Genomic DNA, 27,660 nt, shown 5'->3' with positions numbered 1-27,660 from the left:
AAAATGAAATCACTGTTTATTTTTGTCATCAATTTAACACAATCATGCGGATGCCTTAACTCAACTGTCAAAAGTTCATTTTTCATCTGTCTTTATACTGCAGAGAAAATGAACAAAATTGGAATTTCAAGGTTCAAATGTGTATAATGAGTGTTTTTTTCTGTCTTCATCCCAGAAAACATTTTCAAAAAGTTGGCAAATGCATTAAAATGAGTCCCAGAAACAGTCCTTGATGATGCCGACAACGTCAGAGCTAAACTTTAACATATAAAATATTAACATATTACAATATTAACAATTTTAAGGAACCCAATCTCAGAAATTCAGCACAGTACCATCAGTGTCATTAAAGCTGACTGGACATCTGAATGAACATCTGAACATCTGAATCAAATCAAAATATCTGTGATACCAACATATGTCATCTACTCTAATTCATGTCACATTTGTTTAACTTAAGTCCATAGAGACACAGATATTTTAACACACTATTTGATAAAAAAAAGAAAAGAGTGTACCGTTGTGAATGCAAGTAATAAAAAATGAATGAGTGCTTGCTCGTTAATGAGACAAAATGGAGAAACAAGAGAAGACAACAGTTGAACTTTTGCTTTCGAATGAACCAGTCCCTCTTCCATTGTCCTGCCACCTTGCCTTAAGCTGGTAAATGCAGTCTGGTAGTGCTGTTGAAGGTAAAATAAAACATAGAACATGTAATATCTAAAGAGCTGTCCTCAAACCGATAGAAAAATACAGTCATTGTTTCTTTCAATGTGTAGTAAAATGTAGGTAGTGTAGGGAGATGATCTGCAGCTACCTCTTACTGAACTTGATTGGCGGAGTATCTGTTCCACAGTAACAGCAGCTGGCTGCCTGCTTGAGGCTCTAACTCCTATATGAGACAAAAGAGATGCGTTTAAAATGCAGTAATTAAGCTGGTTAACATCAAAGCAACTGACAGAGTTTTGCAACAATTAACAACAATGTTATCAATGATTGCTTCAAGACAGTTATTGAAACTTACATCTCATTTGAAATGAAATATCTTCATCAGTTTGGTGAACAAAACATCACCTTTAATTCTGGGAAACTGTGACGTGACAATATTTTTCTCTATTTTCTGGAGATTATATACTATATATATATACTAATAGTAAGAATAGCTGATAGATTGATGAGAAATAGAAATGATTAGTTTTAGTAGTAGTAGTAGTAATTTTAGTAGTTACAGTCATAATATACATTTAGGACCCTATCTTAATCATGCACGAGCAACAGCCAGCCTAAAGTGCTCGTTCCTGGGTGCTCAGAATGTTTCCACATGCTATCTGGGTTCATGTGGATGCCGCAGTGCAAAGTGTTACAAAATTGACTGAAAAAGAATACAGATCAGAGGGTGTGGTGGTTATTAAATGCCCTCTCCGCCAAACATATCACTGCTCTCATTGCTCTGTGTAAAGTGTAACCAATCACAGAGAAGCATGACAACAACAGCTCAGCAAGTGGAGAATCGGCTTCTCCAGGGAATCATACTGTTGTCTGGTTGTCACAGAGCGGCTCAATGTGAACACACAGGAGCACAGATCTACTGGCCAAGAAGACAGTGTGGGTCCAATTATTACAATAGAATGATGATGGAATCAGAGTATTGAATAAGTGTTTGGGGAAGCAGTGCTTATGATCGCGTCATGTTTTGGTCTTATTCTACTCTATCTCATGTTGTGAACTCTCACACATCATAAAGTCAATTGCTGCAACACACACACATGCAAAACAACATCTTGGACAGAGTTCAGTCAGGTCTTGGGGCTTATCATAGCACAGTCTGCCTTATGGAAAGTGTACAATCACCTGCTGCTCTCTATCAACTCTGGTGACTGTGACATTCCACTTCTTCTTCACCTCAGTGCAGTATTTGATTGATGGACTGCCTTGAACTAGTTAACATACTTCCTCAAAAATAGAAGCTTCTCCGTCAACACGGACAATTTTTCCTCTCCCCAAGCTTGTCTCTCCTGTGGGGTCCCACAAGGTTTAGACCTAGGTCCCATTCTTTTCTTTATGAACATGTTTCCTCTTGGCCAAATCATTCAAAAATACAATATTTATTCCTTCTGTTGTGCTGATGGCACATGGCTTTATCTCCCCCTGAAACCAAAAGACCAGTCCAGTCTAGTCAGTCTCATGAACTGTTTTGAGGACGTTAAGTGTTGAATTGAACAAAACGTCCTACACCTGCAGCAAATGAATGCCAACAGTCTTGCAACCTGTCCACCCTTGTCAAACCCCATGCCAAAAACCTTGAGGTGATATTTGATTAAGTTTGACAAGCAAGTAAATTAAGTAGTAAAAGCCAGTTATCTTTCAAAGGTCTTGAGAAGGCCATCCATGCGTGTATATCCTACTGCTTGGACAACTGCAACTCACTGTATACTGGGATTAGTCATCTGTCCCTAACCCTAACCCGCAGCCAGGCTCCTGACAGAAATCCAGTAGAGGGACCATATTACCCATATTTTTCTCTCAGTTCAGAATTGATTTCTAGGTTTTCCAGTTTGTTTTGAAGCTCTAAATGGGCTGGCTCTCTCCTAAATCACAAACCTCCATACCTTTCATTCTCCCTCCAGGTCTTTCAAGTTGGCTGACTTGGGGCTCCTGGCTGTCCCTCAATCTAAACTTAAGCTCAGGGGTGACCATGCCTTCGCTGTTGCAGCCCCTTGACTGGAACAGCATCCCCCTCACTATCAGACTGACTCTTTTAAGTCCAGACTGAAAACTTACTTTTACTCACTAGTGCTTGAATCCTCCTCATAGTAGCTGATTTTTGACTTGTGTCTATGTCTATGTCTATGTGTTGTTCATTCATGCCAATGAGCTGTGTGTACACCTGTGTTAAGGAAGGTGTTTCTTGTATTTATGATTTTAACTTTCTGCTCTGGTCTATACAGCACTTTCTCAACATGGGTTATTTCGAAAATCTGCTTCACAAATAAATTTGACTTGACTTGAGGCCTTGGCTTAGTACGGGTGTATGGGCCTTGGCTTAGGGTGTTAGGCAAGCCTGTCTCAGGGAGACACGCCTGGAGACATAATCAAGTGCTGAAGTGTCAAGCAGCAGCCACTGAGAACATTTAGAAGTAAACTGACTGGATGCAAAAAGGAAACAAGATGGGATTTTGTTTGTTCATGAGAGTAAAGTCAGCCAACAAGCAATTTTGAACAGTGATGGAGGGCAGCTCAAGGCAGGGAGGGGCTGGAAAATGACAGCTGATTTGGGAAAAAAGATCATGGGATATGAGAGTGAAAATAAGGAGATAGCTAACACTAATCTCAGTCCCCTTTCAATGAATGACTTGATTACTTAATAGCCAGCTTCTTATGAAATAACAAGCGATGAGATGACGTCAGACTTGCCTCGGAAAGTTATTAATTACGAGCTTAAACTATGCATTTCTTATGTGTTTTACTCCATTTCAGTTAAGATTTACTGTGATTAGTTTAGTCATCTATTGTTGATCGTGTTCCCTAATCTGCTGTGGATCAGCAGGAGGCCACTGGATTGATTTAAACAGATTTATGTTGTGGGTCTGTCAGAGTGTAACTGCTTATATCATGAAGTAAAACAGTCTCTATGATATGAAACAGAGCCAGCTGTACCCCGTGTATGCACTGTCTCATCACCTGTCCATCCCTGCTGATCTGGACCTTCTTGTTTTCGTTCCATGGGTTGAGGATGTGTTGGGTGCAATGGAAGACAAGACACTCTTTGCAGATCCACTCCACACTGAAAACCCCTCCTAGTCCCATGAAGTCCCACTCCTGGCAGTTCTCCTGACTGGTGACTGATGTCATGCGAGCATATCCCTGAGAAAAGGACAGAACAGTTATTTTTCAAAAATTCTCATTCATATTGACCTTTTACAGTGAGGGTCAATATTACGGCACATATGGTCTAAATTCTGATCACTGATTACATACAGTCAATGCAGGTTTAACAGAATTAGTTTTTCCATCTGTCACAGTTTTACCTGGAAGTGTCCAGAACCCTGAACAGAGAAGATGAGGATGATGAGGTTATTCTCCAGGAAGGCCTTGGTGAGTTTGGCCTCATTGCTTGGTGTGGTGGACCAGATACCTTTCTGCTGAGAAATTTCTATGTTCCTGACATTGTTGCTCTTCATGATGAAGTACCGCACCGATGAAAAGCCCCCCTGAGACACAGGCTTTGACACCTGCTAGGAACATGGGGACAAATGGACAAAAATATTATTTTACCTTATTTGTTGATGAGATAGCAACTAGGAAAACAAAATATGTCAATCCAGAACACTGAGGGGTGACCTGCACCTCCTGCCCAAATGAGACTCTCTACAGAGGATTCACCACAGCATCATCATAATCCATTGCCCCTGGCCTCAGAGATCCAAACTAATGTTCTCCACTGCTGATTAAATCAGAAATTAGAGCAGGACATCTGCCCACAGACTGCTGATACAGTGGCTAATGAAGTAGGAAATTCAGAAATGTTCTATGATGATCCCCCGTTTTAGGGATACTGACAATGTTAAATGAGCACTGTGGAGTACTACTGCATATTTGAAAAAAGGCAGTAGAAAGCCTTTGGTGTTTCCAGATAGAGCTGTGCGAAATCGCATAAACATCCTCAAGTGATGTCACTTGACTTAGTGTCGATGGAAATTTCTGCTTGAGGCTCCAGGCTACATTCGCTGCTACTAGCACAACACAAACTCTCATCAAAGAGTGAGCAGTCAAGTTGCACAGCAGTTAATGTGAGAAGAAGAACGTGTGGAATAAAAAAGATAAATTGAAGAAGCCCCTTGAATGAGAAGCAAAACACTTCCAAGTACATCCAACCAATCTCCAAACAAGTCCAGCTGGCCTAGATTCAACACTCCACAGATAAACATGAGGTGGATGCCTTCACAGACTCCAGAGAAATTTGATCAGAAACACTGAGGATGACGGGCTAAAAGTAATACAAAGACTGCACAGTTTTCACCAGGATTGTCTCACTAGTCCTACAAACACAAATGTATGAGTCAGAATACTTTGATAGATGTTAGAAACACAACAATTATAACCATGGGGGCTTTAAAAGGTCACAGAGGAGCAAAACATAATAATCGGAAGGATCAACAATGATTGGCAGACAGTGAATACCTTTCCTGAGGAGGAGGGACAGGGGCTGTCAGGGGGAATGTCCGAATTACTGGAGAAGTGAGGGTCATTAACGCGCTGATTTATGAGCAGTGAGGCCTCATCTCTGCTATGGGCTTTCATCTCAAGCTGACCTGAGGCTGCTGGACTCCTACAAGACCTGAGGAGAAGTGGCAACATTGTGCATTAGTATGAAGTGAACAGAACATCAGTGATTATGCTAAATTCTCAAACACAAGTTGGGCATTTATTCACCTCAATGTCAGAAAGAATTCAAAGGACTTCATATGAAACAGGCTTATATTAGAGACATGCCTGTATTTCTGATTTCACCTGTTTGATATTTGAAGTATATTTTATCATATAGTACAAAGATGTCTCCCTGTTTTCTGATCTGATCCTGTTTAAATTTGCTGTTGATGCAAACAACTCATCCTCAATGTCTTTACCTATTGTGTTGACAAATTCAGCAAAATGTACATTTCCACAGCATTAGTCAAACACGCTTCTGTCAACGAAACTTGACCCTTCTGCACATTTCAAACTGAAAGCCTGTTGAGAACAGGTGGGATTATGTCACATCTACGGACCCTCTGCAGTTTGCCTATTGCCCTCAGGTCGCAGCAGAGGATGCCATCATCCACCCGCTACGGTGAACACACTCTCATCTGGGCAAAGGAGGGAGCACTGTGAGGATCATATTCTTTTAATTCTCCAATAGTTTAAAACAATCCAGCTACTGCTGCTGAGAGAGGCTGCAGAGGTGCAGGCGGATGCCTCCACGGTTTGTGTGGCTTCAAAGCTGTGCGTCTGAACAGGTGGTGAGCAGCACAGGTGGACCACAGGGAACCGCCCTCTCACCTTTCCTCTTCCAAACCTTTGGACCACGTCTGACTTTCAACTCTGGGTCCTGCCATCTGCAGAAGTTTTCAGATGACTCTGCTATTGTCTTTTTTTGGAAGTGCAACATTATTCACTGCTTGCAGCAAACTGCAGCAGAGACACGATGAGTTTCGTCTGCTTCGGGACAGTGGACTCCTCTAGCAGTGACGCCTTACCTCACTTCCTCATATAACTGACAGACTGCTCAAATGGACTTCTACATTCACTTATTTTTCATATTAATTGATCTTTAGCACTTCAGACCCTGAAAATAAGCATCTGTATTTAGTGTCAATGAGTCATATTCATATTATATATATACTCACTGTATAGGTAAATCTATTTAATATTACAATTTGACATTACAATTCTGCTCACCTATCTTCCTTGTTTAATTTTTCATTTATTACAAAGTGGCTGCTATGACATTGTATTTTCCCTTTTGAATTACTAAAGTTCTCTACATCTGTTATTCTGCAGACATTACACTATAAGGATTAGAGGTGGCGTTATTTAAGGAGACAGTGCTATAGCAACAATAAAACCAGAAGCTAAAGGAGAAAAGCGGGGATATTTGCTCTTTTTAGTGCAGTGATTAGAAAAGGTAAATATCTTTAAAACACCACAGTACATTACACTGCAATATTGTAAATATTGTTGTGGGAATACTTGTCATTGGTGGCGTTGGTGTGTATTTGCGGATTGTTCTTGTAGTTCTTCACAGAAGCATGGGGTCTCTCCTCTGATGAGAGGATGGACCGGGGCCGCTGGCCAATCCCTGTGGGCTGCTGCAGGCCTGCTATATGATCCTCTGCTGAGAGCACCTGAGGGACAACAGTTTTGGGTCATGATTAAAATGTATTCTCAGTCAGAAATGAAGAATAGCCACAAATCAACTTTAACTGCACCATTTAGATGACTGTGAATTTGGAATATTCACCAATATTTCAATTTGACAAAATGATTTCAAACATACTCCTCAGTTTTATATTACATACAATTTACACTTTGTTATTGTTCTTTTTCACAGATACAATACAACCGTAAAGTAAACTGACATAGAATTTAGAACAATTTATTGTTGGAGCTGTTGGTGTTAATGAGTTTATTAAATTATTATTTGTTACCTGATTACAAGTTGCATTGAGGCAGACCTTTGCCAAGTTTTTCATAAGAAATATGGGACATGTCTGTGAAGATTCTCAGACATCCAGGTCATGGTTATCCAAGGAGGCTTGAACTTAGGGCAACTGGACTTAGGTATTTAACTTCTGTGGAAGTGGCATCAAGGTTATTGATACCACTGATACTGTTAGTGCTCCTGGCTGTGTGACAGCAGTCATCAGACTTGTTGGAGTCACCTGAGGTCAAGCGTAAACGGCAGTTGGTTGTCACACGAGGTCAAATGTGGTCAAGTCAGTGAGAACTGAAGAAGCCCCTTGAATGGGAAGCAAAAGTATCTAAACCAAGTCCAGGTGTCCTAGATTCAACCCTCCGTGGATAAATCTAAAAAGAGACATCCCTAAATTAGACCCCTACTTACTAATGTGTGGCTACATTTTAATATCATCACATCAACAAATTTAATGAATGCAGAAGACTTATATACACAGAAATAATTTAAAAAAAAAAGTGCATATGAAAATGTGTGTTGTAACAGTGATGATTATAATGGGAGGGGAAAGTGAGGAAGAAGAAGTGGACAATTTGTCTGAAGCTGCTCACCCTAAATTTGACCCCTTTCTGCATAACCAAATGAAACTTAGAAGAAAACAGAATATGACATACAGAAGCCAGGGTGCTGATGATGGCCTCGTCTTGTTCAGACCAGGGCTTCGAAGGACAACGGATCCTCTTGATGAACAAGTTTTGCCACTTCTGCCTCAGTTCAAAAGCCAGTCCTGCAGCCTGACGACACATAAACAACATGAGACAAAACTGCATGAAAGTAAGAAAAGATTTAGTACAAAATATCAAGGAGGCTGGATGAAAACAAACATAAGAACAACATAGCAAAACTAACAAGAGAAAAATAACATAAAACTTTTGGTTTTTTCAAAAGGTCAGTTAGCCGACCTGAGAGACTTTAAGTTACTGCACTACCACTGACAAGTTCTGACACTTTCTCACTCTTCATTCTTGGTTGATGGTTTTTCTTAATTTGTTTCTATTGTCTTCTACATCATAAATTAATACTGAAGACATCAAAACTATGAGAGAACATATGTGGAATTATGTAACAAACAAAAAGTTTTGAATAATATTGGCATTCTCTCAGCCAGCTTCAAGAGGTAGAGTTTAGGTTGGGAAAAGCATTCCAGGTAACGACCTCATGAGGCTGGCTGAGAGGCCAACAGTGTGCAAAGCAGTCATCAAAGACACTTTGAAGTATACAAAATATAAAACATATTTTACTTAGTTGACACTTTTTTTTTGTTCACTACATAATTCCATGTGTGTTATTTTATAGTGCTGGTGTCCTTAGTATTAATCTACAATGTAAAAAACAGTAAAAGCAAAGAAAAAACTGAATGAGAAGTTGTGTCCAAATTTGACTCATGCAAATACGTGTGATCTTAAATATAGTTCTTCATTGAAAAAAGCCTGATCGTACAAGTTTCTCATCATGTGTGAATCTGTCATGTTTGCTCTAAAGGATTACAAATGATTGGATGTAGTACTTGTATTTTTTGTACCATATCTTTGAACCCCATCCTTGGATTGATTATCCATCAGACTTTAAATCCTGTTCAACCAATTATTTATATGAGTAAATACCTCATTAAAATTCATAAACAAAGATTTAAAAGGTTGAAAGGTCAGCAATGTTCCTTCACCTCTCTGTCCATTTGGAAAACGAGCCAGTCATCAATTCTCAACCCAGCCAGGTCCTCGGTCTCACTGTCACTGTCACCCAGGGGACTGTCTGAAGGGGAAAACATGGAGCTGTGAGACATTTGAGGAAAATTGGAGGTCCCATCCTTTTGATAGGATTGAGGTTCAAGCAAACACCCTGTCAGATGGTGAAAGAATCACATTGGTAGGGGAGAAGGCAATGCTGGAGGGCTCAAGGAAACACAGACCCATCTCTGGAAGATAATGCCCAAGTGTCTGGATAGTGTTGGGACAACTTGGTTTACACACTGCTTATGACATGAAGTTATCACAGTATCTTCAACCTCCACAGTAAAGCTTATTCCAGGGTGCTGGAAAGGAGAAGAAGACTCAGGAGAGACAATGAAGAGTATGTGCTGGTCATGGAAGAGTGGACCCGCTTTATACTCGCAAAGCACCTGGAAAGGTTGTGAGGGTGTTCCCATCAGCCTGCATGTGATTTGTGGAATTGTAAATGGATTGTGACCATGTCCATCAGGGTGTTTTGTTGGATAATTGTGTCAATATGGGGTGCAGGGCCTGATACTATGCGTCCTTATCCTCGGTAGGAAATTAAGCATATTGTCAGTGGGTGGTTGGTTCTACCAATTAGTTTGTGGACAAACTAATGGAGATGGATAGCTTTCTGCTTATTATGTACACCGTGCACTATCTACAAGTCACAAGGGTCAGTATCATCAGGAATCATATAAATTCATGGAAATCCAGCCAATGGTTAGAATATCTTGCTGTGGACAAGAGCGCTAGCTACGTGATAACATGAGACCTAACTAACAATATACACACACTTTTCAGAGGACACAATATGCACTGATGACTAACTTGGTTCTCTGTTATTTCAGGTAAACACATTTAACTGAAACTATTTGACAAACACATGCAGTTTTTTTTAATTGTTTACCAGCTCCTTTCTGTGCAGCTGGTTCCTGCAGGGCAGACCTGGGCAGTTTAGAGCAACCTCCAAATATGGCCACAGTGATGGGAGTCACCATGGTGCAACAGCGGACACTGGCCATCCTGTGGCCTCGGCTCATCTCATCGTAGACCAACCAGTCTGTGGGATAGGCTGGGTTGTTCTAAACAGCAAAAACACACACATCAGAAATAAACAGAAATAAGGGCAGTGTCTCGCTGATATCATGAGGTCACTACTTTTTTTAAAAAATGCTGTACAGAATTTATGCCAGGTTAAAAATCAAACACTTATTCCATTTGTTTCACATTAAAACCTCCCAGCAGTTTAACAGACTCCCTTTGCTTCCTGGAAGTTTTTGATTTTAAAGCTACAGCAGCAAGTGCTGAGTTTTATAAAAAACCTTTTTTACCTGCCTGTATTTGTTTTAACACCCAGCTATTATCTGAGAACTGTCCATTACTCCAGTAGCAGTTCTTGCTCGAGAATTTATGAAATGTTTAAGAAATGGTTGCTGATCAGTCTGTCTGTGCTTTGTATAGGGGCTGTAGAAAAAAACACAAATTATATGGGGATCTGTGTGTAGATGTGGTTGAAATAATTTTTGTTGATCTGATTGCTGAACCTGTCTCCTTAAAAGCACAATTTGTATAAAGAACTACTCAGCAAGAGGAAAGGGGGGGCCTTAGTATTATGGGCTCATGATATTTGTGTTAACCAGTCATGGGTGCAGAAATGGATCCTGCACTGCTGTTCAGGTCTGGCCCCTCACGGAACTACTCAGTGAATGGAAGGTGAGTTAAGATCCCTCTACCAGAGTCCTGCACGGGTCCAATTTTCGAAACCCGTGCCCGCCCCGCCCGTCAATCATCAGACCCGTGAACCGACCCGTAACCCGTGATTACATCAAATGTCAAACCAGCCCCGCCCCGCCCGTCAAAAAATGGACCCGTGTCCCGACCCGTTACCCGTGATTACATGCACTAAATAGCCTACAACAGACGGTCTCTCACTTAAAAAAAAAACGTTTTATTTTTTCAAGCCTGTTTTAACACAAGATGACAGCAGCCTTCATTAACGCTCTCAGCGAAGTCTTACAGTAGTAGACTGACGAGTCACACACAGACGCACCACTATTTCATTTTCACCGCTTGCTAACTTAGCTCATATCTCCTTCTCCTCCATGCTGTTTTTGTTGTTATTTCCGCGCGCGCACGCGCTGCTGCCGGGGTGTGTATATGTACTGGAGGTCAGAGTGCGTGCTGCGCGGTGCGCAGCGTCTTCGCTGCGTCATGCTGCTTGAAACTAGTGATTTTCATGACACAATAAAATGTTACCCGCCCGCTTTTGGTTCCGTTCCGCCCGTGCCCGTACCCGTAAAATTATAAATGCATATTTTCCACCCGTTTGTACCCGTCAATTGCGGGTACCCGTCGGATATCCGCGGGTACCCGGCCCGTTGCAGGACTCTACCCTCTACTGATGAGACCACAGCTCAAAGACAGAGTTACATATCGGTTAAATGATTTGTTTCCTACCCCCTTGAGCTGGGACTGACTCAGGACAGATGTAGGATGAAAGTGGATCTTCCTTTCCTTGTGACTGGAAAGCAGGGAGTTCTCTGGGTTGATATGGACCAGGTTTGGATACATGCCAGCCACCAGGGCTGCCTTCACCACGGCCCAGTTCTCAGAGTTCAGGTTCACATCGTGAATATCACTGCCCCCATGGGCCCGAACGAAACCTGGGGGACAAACAGGCTGTTTCAAATTTAAGTCTTCATACATTAATTCATTCATTCGACAAAAAATGTTTAAATTAGAAATGTCCCAATGAATTGTTTTCTCCCAGGTCCAATATTTATATTTTTGTGTTATGGGACTTTGATCACTATTGTGAGGGATTCTTGGACTTTGTGGCAGCTTTAATGTTAAAGTTCTAATGACAGTGTGGTGTGTTGGGTCATACCACACACCCCTGGTGGAGTGAAATTGGAATATACATGAAAAGTAGGACTGACCAATAGCACGAAGCTGTCCCAGCAGCTGTGTCCTCATGCCAAGTATCATGTCCATGGTGGCCTGGGACAGAAAGTTCTTCTCACAGAAGGATCTCTCCCATCTGTCACTGCGGGCCTTCTGCCATGCCTGATACCACACAGAACAAACATGACGGAAAACATCTTAGGCCAGCTTTCAACTATCACTGGGGAATGTGGCCTCATATCAGTATGCTAATAAATTGTCACATTACACCGATAACAGTAAATGTCAAGATAATATATTGTTGACCAGAACATGATAATTCTTTCCTATTGTTTTCTCGGTCTTCCATATGACAAGCTGAACATTCTGGACTTCTAGACGCTCTGTTTAAAATGGATGGAAATAAATCATATGAGTTTCAGAAAATGTATCTATTTAACATTGGAATATACATTAACTCAGGTCAATAAGAGATTTATAGCATTTGGAATTTAATAAATTCTGTTTACAATGGTCGACTGGCACAAGATGTGATATTGATGATGTCATCGTAAATGCTGAAATTATCTGAATTTCTATGGAATCTTGGAAAAGTTAGAGAACGGTTGTCAAAAACTACTCCTATAAATAATAGCTGTCAATTTCTCAAATTCTAAAATGTACTTTTTTATGAATTATTTAAAGGTGCTTAATGTGGGAATAGTGGAAAGGGTCCTTGCCCAGTTTTCCATTTTCCCATTTTGTTTTGGGAGGAAAGGGTACTCTGCAGATGGGTAGATAACCCAAGCCCCTGAAAGCAATGCCAAGTGTCCACCAGACCTAAAGAGGTAAAACTAGCATTTATTTCACAGGAAAAAGGAAAGATTAGAGGAAAGTCAGAAACATATATATGATGTTATTTAGCAGAAAAACTGTATGTTTTTCTACTAAATTTTCTACTAAATGTGACCTCCTACTACTATACTGTCACTGCTTGAAGGTCCTAATATCCTCCCCAAATCAAGCACTTCCTACATTCACATTCATCTTACATGAAGCCTACCTGGAACGTTCTCAGTAGGGCCATGTGGTCGCTAAAGCTGCTGCAGGAGAAAACTTTGCGGCAGTGTAGAGCAGCTTTTTTTTGACAGCCTTGGGCGGGAAGGATGAAGGGGTCACGATAGGCCAGTGTACAGGCGATGGTTAGAATGGGGTCCAGACACTTGAGCACCACAGCGCAAAGCACCATCTTGCCCAAGTGGGGCTCCACAGGCAGATCAGCCAGGTGGCATCCCAGATCAGTCAGGTCTTCATGCTGGTCCATCGCATCTATTGTCTGAAGAGAAAGGTGGAGGGAGTGAATACAAACTGGAATACTGTATGTGGATGTGTAGACTGGCATGTGGATGCCTGTCTGTGTGTGTATAGTGATGTATAATTGAGTCAGAGATCAGAATTAAGTGAGGTATACAGTAGTATTTGTTGGTAATTGTTACCTTTAGCATCTGCACAGCATTCTTGATGGCATGTGTGGGAGGAGGCTGTGGAGCTTTGGACAAGAACTCAGCTACCGGACAGGAGGAAGGAGCCAGCAGTTTGGTCTGCAGACACAGTTCCTTAAACACACAAGACGATATATCATTACTAGAACATGCAGTTACATGGTCTACAGCATTGTTGAGAAGCGCTGTGTTGGTGCTCACACAGATTTACTTAATACTAATAAAATCCTAAATAAATACAAACTACTCTGATAGCTACTGCAGCCATTGTTCTTTCTATTCCTATTGTGTGCTGACTTTCAAGTCAGGTCGACGAAGAACTCTAATTCAAAAAAGCTGGGACACTGTGTAAAACATGAATAAAAACAGAATGTCATCATTTGCAAACAAACTGTGTTTTCAGGCGGTTTTACAAAGTGTTCCTGAGCCCATGTCGTAAATGTCATTCAAAACTCTAAAAATGGGCCTCAGCTTAAAGGTTGACTTAATACATTACATGCTACATTTTCTAATCATTGACAACCAAAGTTGTCTTTTTTTTGGTTCAAATGTCTATTTTAAAGTAGTTTGACTCACATTTAAGGCACACATCTTTTATGTTGGCTGACTTTTTTGTCTGTGTGACTCAAAATTTGTCAGGATATATCCTGGCTCGCACCCAATAAAATAAAAAAAAAAATATTAAAAAGCCTTCAAAGTGTTTACTTGTCAATACCTGCAGTGGCATCCGCAGCAGCTGTGGAACCTGGAATTCAAGCATGCTGTTGAACCTGAGTCTACTGAAGAGGTGGAAGCAAATGCCTGGTCTGCAGCGTCCAGCTCTGTGGACACATAACATATTACGAGAGTCTTTAGAGGACTTCAGAGGACAGATTTATATCAGTGGGTTAAAACTGATATTAACAGCAACAGAGGTTTTCACCATAACTCAGTAACATAGAACATTAAATTCAGATTAAAAATTCAGAGTATGGACATTGCTGCTGATACCTTCCCTTCCTTTGCAGAGCGCTGGCTTTCGAGATCCAAACCGTCTTTAACATGGATACATGACTGAGAGTATCAAAGGACTTCTACAACACGAAAAGACATTTATGAGTTCATCACTAATCACATATGTGACATGCTATGTATTGGCAGGCTTCATGTTACTCTTGTATTGTAAATCCACCTCTTTAACAACTGTACCTCTTTGACTTTTCCTGAATCAATGACGAAGACCACATCGTTGATAGTGATGCTCGTCTCAGCAATGTTTGTAGAAAGAATCTGAAAGGAAAAAGTGGCCAGTTATAATCTTTGATAGTGAGTCAATTTCCATCAAATTTCCTGTAAAATTCCCTCCAAGGGGAAAACCATACTATTGAACTACGGTACAAAGCAACAGTTCTCAGCATCTGTATTCTGGCAGAAGAGTGAGGTAAGTATGAATGTGGTCTGTGCACTGACGAATGCTGAAGGTTACAAAAAGTCACTGATGCCAGTGACAGAAACTCACTATCTTCCTGACACCGGGTGGAGTGGGCTTCATTGCTTTCTTCTGATCCAGAGTCTGCATGTCTGAATGTAGAGTGAACACTCTGTACCTGAGAGACGACACACCTGTCAGACACTATGCAATAAGCTGTTACGTTATACTCTGCTCAGCACAATCAAATGACAGTAAGTCATGGCACAAACAACGAAATTAAGGCCCATGTTAAAATATATATATGTGTGTGTGTGTGTGTGTGTGTGTGTGTGTGTGTGTGTGTGTGCGTGTATTGTTTAGGGCAACATGACTCCAGGACTGAGTCTACATCTATAGATACAATATTTTTCATTATATATTTCAATAATGCTATTTTATGTGTCTGTATATGAAAATATCATGAAGAAACATCTCTAACTTAACAACTTTAAATAAACATAAGCTACACTTGAGTGCATGAGAACATCATGCTTATTTATACTGAACTGTAAACATTGTATGATGTTCAAATGTCTTTCACTGTGTTTATGTACAGCATGTATTTCACCTCTCCGAGTGGGTGGAGAATCTCTTATCATCGTACAGGATGCGGTCCCTGAGTGCCACTATCTCAACGTATCCAGGAAGGAAAATCAGAACAGCGCCTGATGACCAACAGATAAAAACTCACATTCCAATAATCCTGAAAAATCATCCATATTCCTTGAAATCTGGCTCTGATTAATAGTTTTGTTCACTCTGCAACGGGTTGACTTATCAGCCATCTCTTGTAGCCATGAAACATAACCCCCAATTATCTTTGTAATTGGGATTGTACACTGCTCAATCGACAGCTTTGTTGTAAAAATGTAGAAGAGTGCGGGGGCTCACCATCACCGGTGGTGGAGCAGATGTTCTCCAGCAGATCCATGATGAGGTCCAGGTCCACTCGCTCATCGTCAAAGCTGTGGTGGTACAGTTTGAGCAGCTCCTGCTCTTCAGCACTCAGCGCTACACTGCCACGCTGCACCAGAGCGGACTCATCCAGGCTGCTCACCTCTCCCAAAGGACTGCACAGTAACAGGAATGCAGGTGCAGGCTGACCAAGAGTCCAATACTTTTATCATTACACCATCTATGACAGTATTTAAATCTGAACATGCCCGTACTTTATGTAAAGTTTACTAAAGATAAAACGTAAAAAAAGTTAAATGTTGTACCCCATTTTAAATCTTCCTTATTGAACAATTATTTGCATACAGCCATCAATGGGCATGACAGAAAGAGGAGTATTAGCACTTCCAAATGAATGATGCACCTCGTCACTGAACACTAAAGATACACATTATTTCCGAAACAATAGCAACTAAATAAATGGTTAATAAATTATCTTAAGCAAAAAGAACAAACGCAACTCCTTCTCTTCCACAATAATTTTCGCATAGTTCCTCAGGACAAGTGACTGAATTGTATTTTGTTATTACAGCACTTTGCTTACAACGGATTTTTCCAGACCAGGCTGGCTGGCAGTGGAACTGCAAATGTCTTTCAGTTCATTTTGCATTGTCATGTTTTGTGCAATGAGGTTGACATTACACTCACATGGAAGACTTGAGTAGATCCATGGCATCTGTCTGCTGGAAGTGTTTGGCAAAGTCTAAGGCTGTCCTGAAATTAGAAGAAAACACTGTTGCTTAATAGATATGCACAGCATTGACATGTGCCCTGGAGCCTGAAGGAATATTTGAAATCAAAGCAAAGTGATGAAGTGGAAAATGAAGAGGCTTGAGTGTTCAGTCTGTATTTCATACAACTACAATACTGGCCATACTGGGAAGACAGCTGGAGGTATATGAATACCTGCTTATAAAAATACATGCCTCCTCCATTTCTATAGACAAGGAAAAAATACCTACCAAAAAACGGTAGTGACTCACAGTTAGCACTTTCAATCACTGAAAACTCATGGGCCTTCATTTAACATAGCGGCCTAACATCAGACTAAGATGAAGGATGTCCCACCATCCATTGGATGCCTTCATGTTGATGTCGGCCCCCATGCTGAGCAGCTGCTCCATCTCCGTGAGGAACCCTCGACCTGCTGCCACCATCAGCGGCGTGGACCCTGTCTCACTGTGCCTGTAATCCACTAGATCAAAGAATACAAGTATGAGGAAACAGCTGGAGGCTTCATATTTATAATACATCCACTCATCCTCATTTTATGGTCAGGATAGCCCAGGGTCACCACTAAAATGTTGATTGGTAAAGGAACAGTTTGACATTTTGTGTCATAATACAGTAAAGTTTCTGGAAATTCAGTTGAAAACAACTGATGGATAAAAACAAACTGACAGAAAGGTCTAATCCAGGAGCAAAATTAGTGTTAAAATGTGAAATCTCCATGTGAAAAATCATGGAACCCATTGCAGAAGATGAATAAGACATCAGTCCAAATAGTCATACCGTTAACATTTTCATAGAGGATGAGGTTGAAGAGCTGAGTGAAAGCATCCTGGTCTTCATTGAGGAAAACGTTGGAAATGCAGGAGTCCATCTCTTTCAGCAGCCACGGCTCCAGCTGTTCTGTGCCACTCTCACTCTGTGACATAAATCAAGCCAAGCACCGACAGTCAGGTTTCACACGTACAATCAATGTAACTCGTCTAGATGAGGCTTCAGAAACGTCCTCCCGCCAAACCTTTCTGACATCGGACTGGGGGGAAGCTGTTCCTGTCCATTTCTGACACTTCCTGAAACTTATAATTCGACACTGAAGCCAATTTACCCCATGATTGAGTTTGAACGTCGCTCTCAAGCTTTCTTTCCAATTCTTGACACAACAATTTATGTCACTCTCCATGTGAACAACCGGTTTTGTGGAATAAACTATTCAAATTTTATGAAAAACAACACTTTGCTTATTAAGCTTATTGCTAATTAAACTGCCATCAGTAGCAACAAGACAACATGATGACATGCTGACCGCTGGTGTGTGTATGTGTGTGTTTACCGGCTGTTTGCAGGCGCTGTCCACGGAGCTGCTGTCCTGGAGAAAGCCTGAGGCAGACACAGGATTCCTCAGTTCCTCCTCAACAGAACTGTTCTCCACTGCCTTACACCACTCCGTCAAACGTTCCTGCCTCTTCTCCTCTGAGAGGCAGATTATGTGACACACACACAGGAAATTAAGACAAATATGATGCGTTTCCTTTTCGTTCAGTCTGATTCTGTGGCAAAGTTATAAAAGCTTCATACCTTTCTCTGTCTCTCCCTTGTATTTCAGTATGTCCTTATTGGTAAAGCCCGTCAGCCTCAGAATGTCCTCCAGAAAGAGTTCCTTCACTTCAAACTGTCTTCCTTTGACTAAAAATATTTAAGAAAAAAACATAATTCATCAACAATACAATCAATGCAACACTGAATTTGCATTGTTCAGTTAGTAATAACCCATCTTTAAAATGAACTGCTCCTGATGTGAAATGTGTTCACTCCAGTATTTATCACTCTTTTTGTGATCAGTCATGGGAAAGGGTGTGTTTTTGCTCAGTCTTCACTCCCATTATTTCAGAACAAGTTGGGCTTCTCAGAAACACCATCATTTGATGAGCAGTGCTACACATGTTCCACAGCCGTTTCAATGTAAAAGAAAATGTTTCTTCATTATAAATCTGTGTGTCCAGAGGTTTTCAATATACCTCATATATTTGTATATGAATGCATAGAGAGTGTCAAGGGTTGCAGGGACATGTTGGTGGTCCATCCAAGTATGGCTGCTGTTTTGATGATCAAGTCAAAAGTGTTGTTCAGTCATGTTTCTTCATTTTTATCAATTGCTGATCTACAAAAAGTTGCACATGCTTTTATGTACTTTCCACTTGATTACAGTAATGCGCTTGACTTTGGTATCAGCCAGGACTCCCTCCACTGTCTGCTGCTGCTCAACTCATTACTGGAACAAAGAGGCACGATCACATCACTGCTGTGCTTCTCCTTACACTGGCTCCCTGTCAAATTTCACATTGATTTGAAAATGTTATTGCTTACTTTTAAGGCCTTAAATGGTCTTGTCCTCAATACATTTCTGATCTGCTGAGCTAGTATGTGCCATCTCAACCATTAAGATCAGTGGATGGAGCCCTGCTGGTTCCTGCAAGGTCATGGTTTGTAACAAAGGCTGATCAGGCTTTTGTTATTTGATAGAGTGCCCACACTATGGAGCTCAGAGCCGACTGACTCACACACTCAGTCTCTGGCTTCTTTGAAATCTCTTCTTAAATCTTTTCTTATTGCAAAAGCTTTTGGAAATATTTAATATATATTTTATTTCCACTGTTTATTCCTATTTATTTGATCTTATTAATATTGCTAAATTGACTTGACCCCTGTGCTCCTGTCCATGGCTTTTATCTTATTTTATCTACCTATTCAGGTTTTGTAACACAGTTAGGAAAAGTGCTATATAAATAAAGTTTATTATTATGTTATTATTCTGAGCCTTCATACTGTAAAGAAATGTGCTGATGAAGACATTTGAGGTAAACATGCTCTGAGTTTGAGATAAACATGAGAGTTCATTTCATGAATGCAGAGTGAGCAGGACTTACGGTTGATAATGGGGCAGCAGCCAAAGTACTTCAGGAACAGGTCTGTGTCCAGAGCTGCACTGGAGAGGATCAGTTTCAGTGTGGGGATCTTCTGAAGCACGTCCCGCATTTTAGTGAGCAGGAAGTCAGTCAGACCGTCACGCTCATGCACCTCGTCCTGTTAAAACATAGTAAGCCATCTTAATGGGATGTATTTTCTCAGTGAGTTCAAAAGAAAAGTCACTCTTCAGTCACATTGCTGGTGTGGTTACACACATTTTAACCAGGGAGAGCAGCAAAACACTGCTTTTCAGCCTGCTGTTATGTACTCTAGAGGATAATCTCAGCCTCAATGATGCGCATTTCATAAAGCAGGATTACAGAGTTGACCAGTTTTCTGTTCCTAATATTTCTAGACTTGATGCTCACCACAATGATGTGTGTGACAGATGTCAGGCTGGAATCCCCAGACATCAATGTCCTGAGGAACACTCCACTGGTGCAAAAGGTCAGCAGCGTATTGGGGGAGACCCTGAGATTTCAAAATCAACAGTTACATGAGTCACATGAAGCCACATAAATCTTTTCTAGAAGCTCACAAATGTTAGATAGGAACATCTGCTGTAAATGTTAATTTTGAAGTTAAATAGTTAGATTAGGTTCGGGAGCATCTAACCTGTCAAGAGCTCTTTTGACACGTGAAATGCATAAGGCAAGGCAAGGCAAGGCAAATTTATTTGTATAGCACAATTCATACACCAGGCAATTCAAAGTGCTTTACAGAAGCATAAAAATACATTAAAATCATACATTTCAAAGAAAGAAAGAAAGAAAGAAAGAGATTAGAAGAGAATAGAAAAATAAAAATAAAATACAATTAAAGGAAGCCAGTAAAAGACAATAATTTAGTGTTTAAGACAATAATCTAGCATTTAAAATGATTACTTTAAGTAAAAGCTGTAGCGAATAATAATGTTTTCAACTCTGATTTAAATGAGCTGACAGTTGGTGCAGACCTCAGGTGTGCAGGGAGAGTGTTCCACAGGTGAGGAGCATAATAACTGAAAGCTGCTTCACTTTGTTTGTTTCTCATTCTGGGAACACACAATAGACCTGTCCCTGATGACCTGAGAGGTCTGGATACTTCATATGGAGTTAATAAATCTACAATATATTTCGGTCCTAGACCATTTAATGCTTTGTAGACCAACAGTAAGATTTTGAAGTCTATTCTTTGATTCACAGGAAGCCAATGTAGTGATCTGAGGACTGGTGTAATATGGTCCATTTTTCTGGTGTTTGTAAGGACTCGTGCAGCAGCATTTTGAATCAGCTGTAGTTGCCTAATTGATTTTTTGTTTAGGCCAGTAAAGACTCCATTGCAATAGTCCAACCTACTGAAAATAAATGCATGAACCAGTTTTTCCATGTCTTCTTTGGACAGACATCCCTTAATTCTGGTTATATTTTTCAGGTGATAGTAGGCTGATTTGGTAATGAGCTTTAACTGGCTGTTAAAATTCAGGTCAGAATCAATAATTACACCAAGATTTCTGGCTTTATCTGTTGTTGTCAGTGACATGGAATTAAGGTGAGCACTGATCTTTGACCTTTCATTTTTGGGGCCAAATACAATCACTTCTGTCTTATCTGCATTAAGCTGAAGAAAATTCTGGCACATCCACTCATTGATTTGATGAATACAGTCACTCAGTGAAAATAAGGGGCTGTAGTCATGTGATGACACAGAAATATAAAGTTGTGTGTCATCTGCATAAGTATGATAAGAAATATTATGTTGCTCCATGATCTGAGCTAGGGGCAACATGTAGATATTGAAAAGAAGTGGTCCGAGAATGGACCCTTGTGGCACCCCACACATCATCTTTTGTCGTTCAGACACATGCTCACCAATTGACACAAAGTAGCCTCTATCTTGTAAGTAAGACTTGAACCAGTGTAGCACAGTGCCAGTAAGTCCCACCCACTTTTCCAGTCTGTCAAGAAGTATGTCATGATCAACTGTATCAAAGGCAGAACTGAGATCCAATAATACTAAGACTGAGGTTTTGGAAGCATCATTATTCAGATGTATGTCATTTAAAACTTTGATAAGTACAGTCTCAGTACTGTGGTGTGGACGAAATCCAGACTGAAATGCATTAAAAAGATTGTTCTGCATCATGAAAGCATGCATTTGTTGAAAAACAACCCTTTCAATAATTTTTCCTAGAAAGGGAAGATTTGATATTGGCCTGTAGTTACTTATCGCTGAAGCATCCAGATTAGTCTTTTTTAGGAGAGGTTTTATTACTGCAGTTTTCAAGGCCTGGGGAAAGTGACCAGACTGAAGAGAATTATTTATTATCTGCAACACATCTGGAGCTATGCAATTAAAGACATTTTTTAAAAAGTTTGTTGGCAGAGTATCAAGGCAGCATGTTGTAGATTTTAACTGTGATACAGTTTCTGCCAGCCTTGTATGATCTAGAAGGTTAAAATGTGCTAGATTAACTGTAGAACAAGAAGGCACAGATGGACTTATCATTTTGCCTGAGCATAACACTGCTGGCTTCACCCATCTGTTAAAGCAAGATGGCTTTTTGTATTTTATGTGAATGTTCCTCATGACTTTCTTTCAGGTGCACAAGAGCAGAGACAGAAAGACAGTTATGACGGCAAAGAAGACCTTGAATGAATGACCGTCGTCGTGAACACAAGGGAGGGTTAGGGTAAAAAGTAAAAACTGATTGAGTTCGTCTTTGTTTGTTTTGAGGAAAGAACTTAAAAGCAGGATATGATGAACTTACGTAATTTGATCTTTGAACAAATCAGAAATTCCTGAATTAGGATATGCACAGTTTCCAAACCACACATACAGTCCAATTTTCCATAGTAAATATGGTATGGGGTTTCCCTACAAAAACACAGAGCATCTATTCACATACTGGTACTGACCATTCCCCCTAAATGTGTCTGTACCACAATGGAACTATTTTTGTTCTTTTTAATCTACCTGGAACTGAAATCAAGTCTGCCTGATTTGCTGAATGGCAGCTGCTGTAGCTTATTATTGAATTAACTTATTTGCTCTCAGTGTACATTTTTTGTGGGGCCTTTTTAGCCTTGATTAGGAATCTGCTGCTGTGGTAAGGACACAGCCTGAGTACATGGGGTGTGCGCTCTACCGGCCGAGCTACCTGGATCTCCCCAAATGTAGATTATTAGCATAACAAGTGCTGGTGTCTTTCCATCAAAGATAAAAGGCTCTGGTCTAATCTACCTGCTCTCTAGTCTGATGTGATAGCCGACAGTCTGACCCACGCTCTCTCCTCTCTCAGCTGCCACTCTCTCAGCCACAGCAATGGCAGCCAGACGTCTGGGCTGGGTGCAGAGGATCCTGCAGGGCTCACCATTTCTGCTGTACTCATCCAGCAGGAACTGTGGAATCTGGACAATACACAGGGAAACTGGATTAACGTTCACAGGGTTCATCCCATTGCTCTATTTTTATCACATATACTACAGAATAGTTATGCAAAATCAAAAGATTTTGTCCCTCCAAAAATGTGATATTTTGTAAACACTGAAAAAAAAAAGCTCATTAAACTAATCTCTGCACACTTCCAAGATCTTGTGATCTTGTTTTAGCTTGAAAGTTTTCCTAAAAAAAATGTCTGAATCAGTGAAATAATATAAAACAAATGGGGGCATCCTGGTAGTCTAATGGAAAAAAAACAAGACTAAGAAAGACAACACTAAGAGCGTGTGTAGTGCTAATTAGAATGTTGTTAATTAGCCTGGATTACCTGGATCCCCCCAAATCCAGATTATTATCATAACAAGTGCATATTGTTAATTAGCACTAAGCACAAAGTACAGTGAAGGCTGATGGGAAAATCATTTGTTTTGCAGGTATTTGGTCATAAACAAAGTAGTGAACAAACAAAATTTTTAACCTGATGATGGTGCTTGTTTAAAAGACAGAGGATCGCTAACGTTACCACAATTTATCCTAATGGGAATATGAATAGATGTACAAAATTTCAAGTCAACCCATCCAAAAGCTGTTGAAATATTTCACTAAAACCTAGAGGAGAACACAAGAACAACAACAGGTCTGGGTGGGTCCTGAAGCATGTAAATAAACTGAATTTGACATGTACGGCTGTGCACAAGTACTGTATATGCATCTCAAGCTCTTCTTGTGTCAGCAGATGTGCAAACTCATGCACCACTGTTGGAAAACATCCTCAGGGAAACACTGTAGGGTTTATTCTCGGAGGATCATGAATGTGTGAACAAACTGCCATCTTAATCTGTCCAGTAGTTCTGGAGATATTTCTGTCAGATAGACTCACCTGAGTAGTTTTTCCAGAGCCAGTCTCTCCCACCACCAGCACCACCCTGCTGTCTCTGATGAGCTGGACGATCTCGCCCTGGCGTTCATGAACAGGCAAGGAACATCGAAAACTGTCCAGCTCTGATGGACTTCTCCTCTGAGGCACCTTGGGTATGCCGTTGTTTAAGCGCCCACTTGTCCTGTTGTCTGAGGGGAAAATGGAAGAATATTACGTGACTGAATGTAAATCATTACATTTTAGCTTGACAACCTGGGTTAAGGTTAGGTAAGAAGCGGTAATGCTTGGGATAATCTCCACGAAATTCATGTAAACCAATGTAATACACAACTGTATGTGTGTGTACAGAACGTCTGATATGCCACACAACTTTTTTCTGTTCAAAGCAAATACCTACAATTGAATTAGCTTAATACTGTCTGACTAGGTCTATGTCTTATTTGTTGTTTCATCACTAAATTACAGTGACACTGGACACAGAGCAGAACAGACATTGTGTCGACACTGACAAGCAACCAACAAACAAATGCAAGGTATAACCTTTGCAAATGAATGTTTCCCTCATGTTGCACAGAGAACAAAGAGACATCAATACTTTTTACAACAGGTGGGCTGTATAGACAGCACACCAGAGGAAGTACATCGCCCTATGAGAGTGTTCTCACCTGCCTGAAGACAGCTACCATTGTCCCTGTACCTACAAAAAGTCTGCTCTAAAGGACAACCACCCTGTGACACTCACCCGCACTCTGATGAAACCACCACCACTGGCTGGATTTCAAACAATGAGAATTCATTTTGGGAGGAAAACTACTCAAAGTCAACAAAATCAATATATGTCAATCAAATATATATACACACCTACACACACACACACACACACACATACATATGGAAACTTAAAATGTTAAAATTCCTGTGCCTGTTCTTGGTAACTTTTACAGAGGATTGATAGAAAGCGTCTGACTGGAAATGTCACAAATTGACATTGAATGTGCACAGTCCAGGACAGGAGGCTCTGCAAATGACACTAAAAGACAAAACCAGCCACAGCCAGTTCACCCTGCTGTAAGCGGTACAGAAGTATTTGCTGCCACAACACCAGAACAAAGAGCAGCTTCTTTCCTGTGAGGCTACTCAACCCATCCTTTGCACTCCACCATGAATAGGTTTATTTCTTTGTTTCATAATATATTTATCCATTTCTATCATTTTTGTTTTGTCAGTCGCATAGACGGACTACACCTTGCATTTTGTTGTACAACGCCGCGCTGTAGGATGATAAATCATTTAACATTTTACCTTGTATAATAATTATCACACTTACATTGTGTAACTCATTGCAGTCTTACTTTACACACAGACGCTGACACTCACCAGGCACTGCACCCATAGACATGCCACTTTTGTTGTTGGACTGCAGGTCCATGCGTTCCTTATTGCTAATAGGAAACCTCTGAAGCAGGCTATGGATGAAATATAATGAATTGTGGGAGAGAGTGAGGGCCATGGAAGTCCGAGGTTTGTCTGAACCATCCTTCTTCCTGATGGTAAGGTAGCGATTTGGTCCTTTCCTGAAAGAGAAGGAGAGAAATTTCTTCCATTAACATACTTGTTAAAACTGGTTTTGCCTTGTGTTTATCATTGTTGTAAATGGCCCAAAAATCTCAGAGTGGTCTTACTTCAAAATTAGTTTTGGTCCTCTTGAAAACGTATAACTTGGGTTGTATTGGCATAATTTAGTCCATCACTTTTAGCAGCTTTGATAATTGTTCTCAACAAAGAAAAGACTGAAATCCAGGATCAAAGTCCCACTGGGGGTTTATGAAGCCAATGTCCTTACTTTCAAAAGTAACTTCTGGGACATTTTATGTTGTTACTAGAAAATCAGTAGAGGGGGAAATGAGCAGAGATTCAGATGAGGACTGGCATACATTAAAGGTCCAAGGCCAGCCTCAAATTGGGGATGTTGCAGTTCATGATCAGGACACTACAACCCCTCACACACAGAGCACCAAGGACAATGTTATTACTGATAAGAATGTTGGTCAAACCTATGAAATAAGACCAAAGTTGTCATACAATGGAATTATGCATTAAATAGCAACAAGAACTACATCACGCAGTGTGTCACCAAGCTGAAATTATACTTGATGGGATAACTTAAAGGGACAGTAATAGACCTGGTCAAGATAAAGCACCTTCAGCATACTCAGATACTTCATGAACACAGGTCCTTACTTACCCTTTGCTCTTAGAAATGTAACCCAAGGACTGGGCCATTCGATGAATGTAAGCCCTCTCAGTACTTGTCAAGGAGGGGGGGAATTCCATCTCTGTTCAGTCAGGGAAAGGAAAGACTAAGTATAAGGAGCATCCTGCTCACACTGGTACATATACTGACATTGCAGAACCCCTGTCACATGGTACGACAATAACTAATACTTTTCTTAGATTGACCAAACAGAAATGTTCTCCTTTATGTTCTGAAATGAAACAATGAAAACTGTCGATACCTTGCTGGTCACTGTAGTGGAACCTCTCCACAGAGAGGTTCACTGATATCTTGACTTCTTCATCAATGTGAATATCTTTGAGGCGGTTGGACATGGAACCTCGATGCGGTGGGTTCTGGCTCTTGGCAGCTTTTTGATAAGCTGCTCCAGCTTTTGACATGATGCACTGCAACAAAACAAGAGTGTGTGTTATCACAGGGACAGTGTGCGCAAAACACATATACAGGTGGACATTTCTGCTTAAAAAGACAATGAAGTCAATGTGCATTCTGTCGTTCTTACCACAGTGATTGGGATGTTATGACTGGACTCAAGATGGAGGGTCAGAGGACAGCAAACAGCAGCTGTGTGAAACGGGGGGAGACAACATTCAGGATTATTACTATAAAAATGTCACGGGCTTAAAGTTAGTCTCAAGTCTTTCCCGTGGACGACTGTCGGTGTTTTGTATTTTTCACTTGCTAGCAGAGCTGCAGACTCGGGCTGGAAAACATGAAATCAGGAGTTAACTTACTTTGTCGGTTACTTGTGATATTGGGTCTAACTTTTTACAATAAACTGGTAAATCACTATAATTTCACGTCACTACTGGTAGCGGAGGCATTGTTGTAGTGGACCACTAAGTTGAAGTTTGCTTTCAAGAAGCGTCTCCATTAGTGACTGATGAGTTTCATTTCACCGGCATCAAAACACAAACACACTAGCTTAGCTCAGCTAGCTTAAGGGGTGAAAGACACATAATGAACACAAAACTGTAGCTAGCTAGAACTTATGGACAACCTTGTCATGAAACTAACTAAGGCATAAAGCTGTCACTGTGCCTTGATTCGTACAGAGTTTCAGCAGCGTTCCCAAACGAAACAGCACCCGGTCAAAAAATGAAAACGTACTTCATCACATGCCTGTTCTGCTTGTGTTCCGCCGGCAGGGGTGTTGCCGCCAACCACGAAAGTGCATCCGGTCAGACTCCTTCAGAATGTAGGTCATGACAACAATTGTCACGTGGACATTAAAAACATCATTTTACTCACAAGGAAATGGCGTGTTTTATTTCTAACATTTGAATCGTAATAACAGTTTAATAACAATGCGGTTAAAGCATGAGGCTCAGGAATGGCTGCTGTGGATTACTTCTTATTGTTCGTTGTACGGGTAACCTTTCACTGCACGAAATCCTTCTGGTTTAAGGATACTGTGGGTCGTCAGTCAGCAAGGCCAACTACACACATCTGACATTATGAGAATAAAGTCATTACTAAACTGAAAATAGTAAATTAAGGTTATATTTAGTTCAGGAATTGTGACTTCCGGTTCGGTATTCCGGTAAAATAAAAGCACAGTCGAATATTGCTATTTGCTACTTCAATTACTAATTTTTGAGGCACTTTATCAATACTAATAAAACAACCATAC

General features: G+C 40.6%; 1 protein-coding gene across 4 annotated transcripts; it reads right to left on the bottom strand.

Annotated features, from left to right (window-relative positions):
• On the bottom strand, positions 1–27,172 carry ythdc2 (YTH domain containing 2). 4 transcript variants are annotated; one of them, XM_076758975.1, is made up of 33 exons: positions 27,138–27,172; positions 26,530–26,591; positions 26,248–26,413; positions 25,977–26,067; positions 25,109–25,305; positions 23,732–23,919; positions 22,654–22,820; positions 19,800–19,902; positions 19,392–19,548; positions 18,043–18,150; positions 17,798–17,937; positions 17,251–17,386; positions 16,807–16,933; positions 16,387–16,452; positions 15,676–15,854; positions 15,353–15,449; positions 14,833–14,920; positions 14,523–14,603; positions 14,325–14,407; positions 14,050–14,155; positions 13,329–13,448; positions 12,896–13,168; positions 11,889–12,015; positions 11,407–11,612; positions 9,857–10,031; positions 8,898–8,986; positions 7,849–7,968; positions 6,730–6,884; positions 5,182–5,338; positions 4,029–4,235; positions 3,682–3,864; positions 818–892; positions 1–683 (listed from the first exon to the last, which is right to left on the bottom strand). In XM_076758975.1, exons 3-32 carry the CDS (start codon positions 26,405–26,407, stop codon positions 821–823), a joined length of 4,158 nt encoding a protein of 1,385 aa, XP_076615090.1. In that variant the 5' UTR covers positions 26,408–26,413; positions 26,530–26,591; positions 27,138–27,172; the 3' UTR covers positions 1–683; positions 818–820. The 4 variants fall into 4 exon arrangements, with proteins under 4 accessions (XP_076615090.1, XP_076615091.1, XP_076615092.1 ...); XM_076758976.1 differs by having other exon boundaries at positions 4,029–4,232; XM_076758977.1 differs by having other exon boundaries at positions 14,325–14,404.
• Between the last annotated feature and the right edge of the window lie 488 nt (positions 27,173–27,660).

This window comes from Chaetodon auriga, chromosome 19, assembly GCF_051107435.1.
Source record: "Chaetodon auriga isolate fChaAug3 chromosome 19, fChaAug3.hap1, whole genome shotgun sequence".
Classification (NCBI taxonomy): Eukaryota; Metazoa; Chordata; class Actinopteri; order Chaetodontiformes; family Chaetodontidae; genus Chaetodon; species Chaetodon auriga.
The sequence above is the reverse complement of the archived record's forward strand: the minus strand, read 5'-3'. Positions and strand labels throughout refer to the sequence as shown.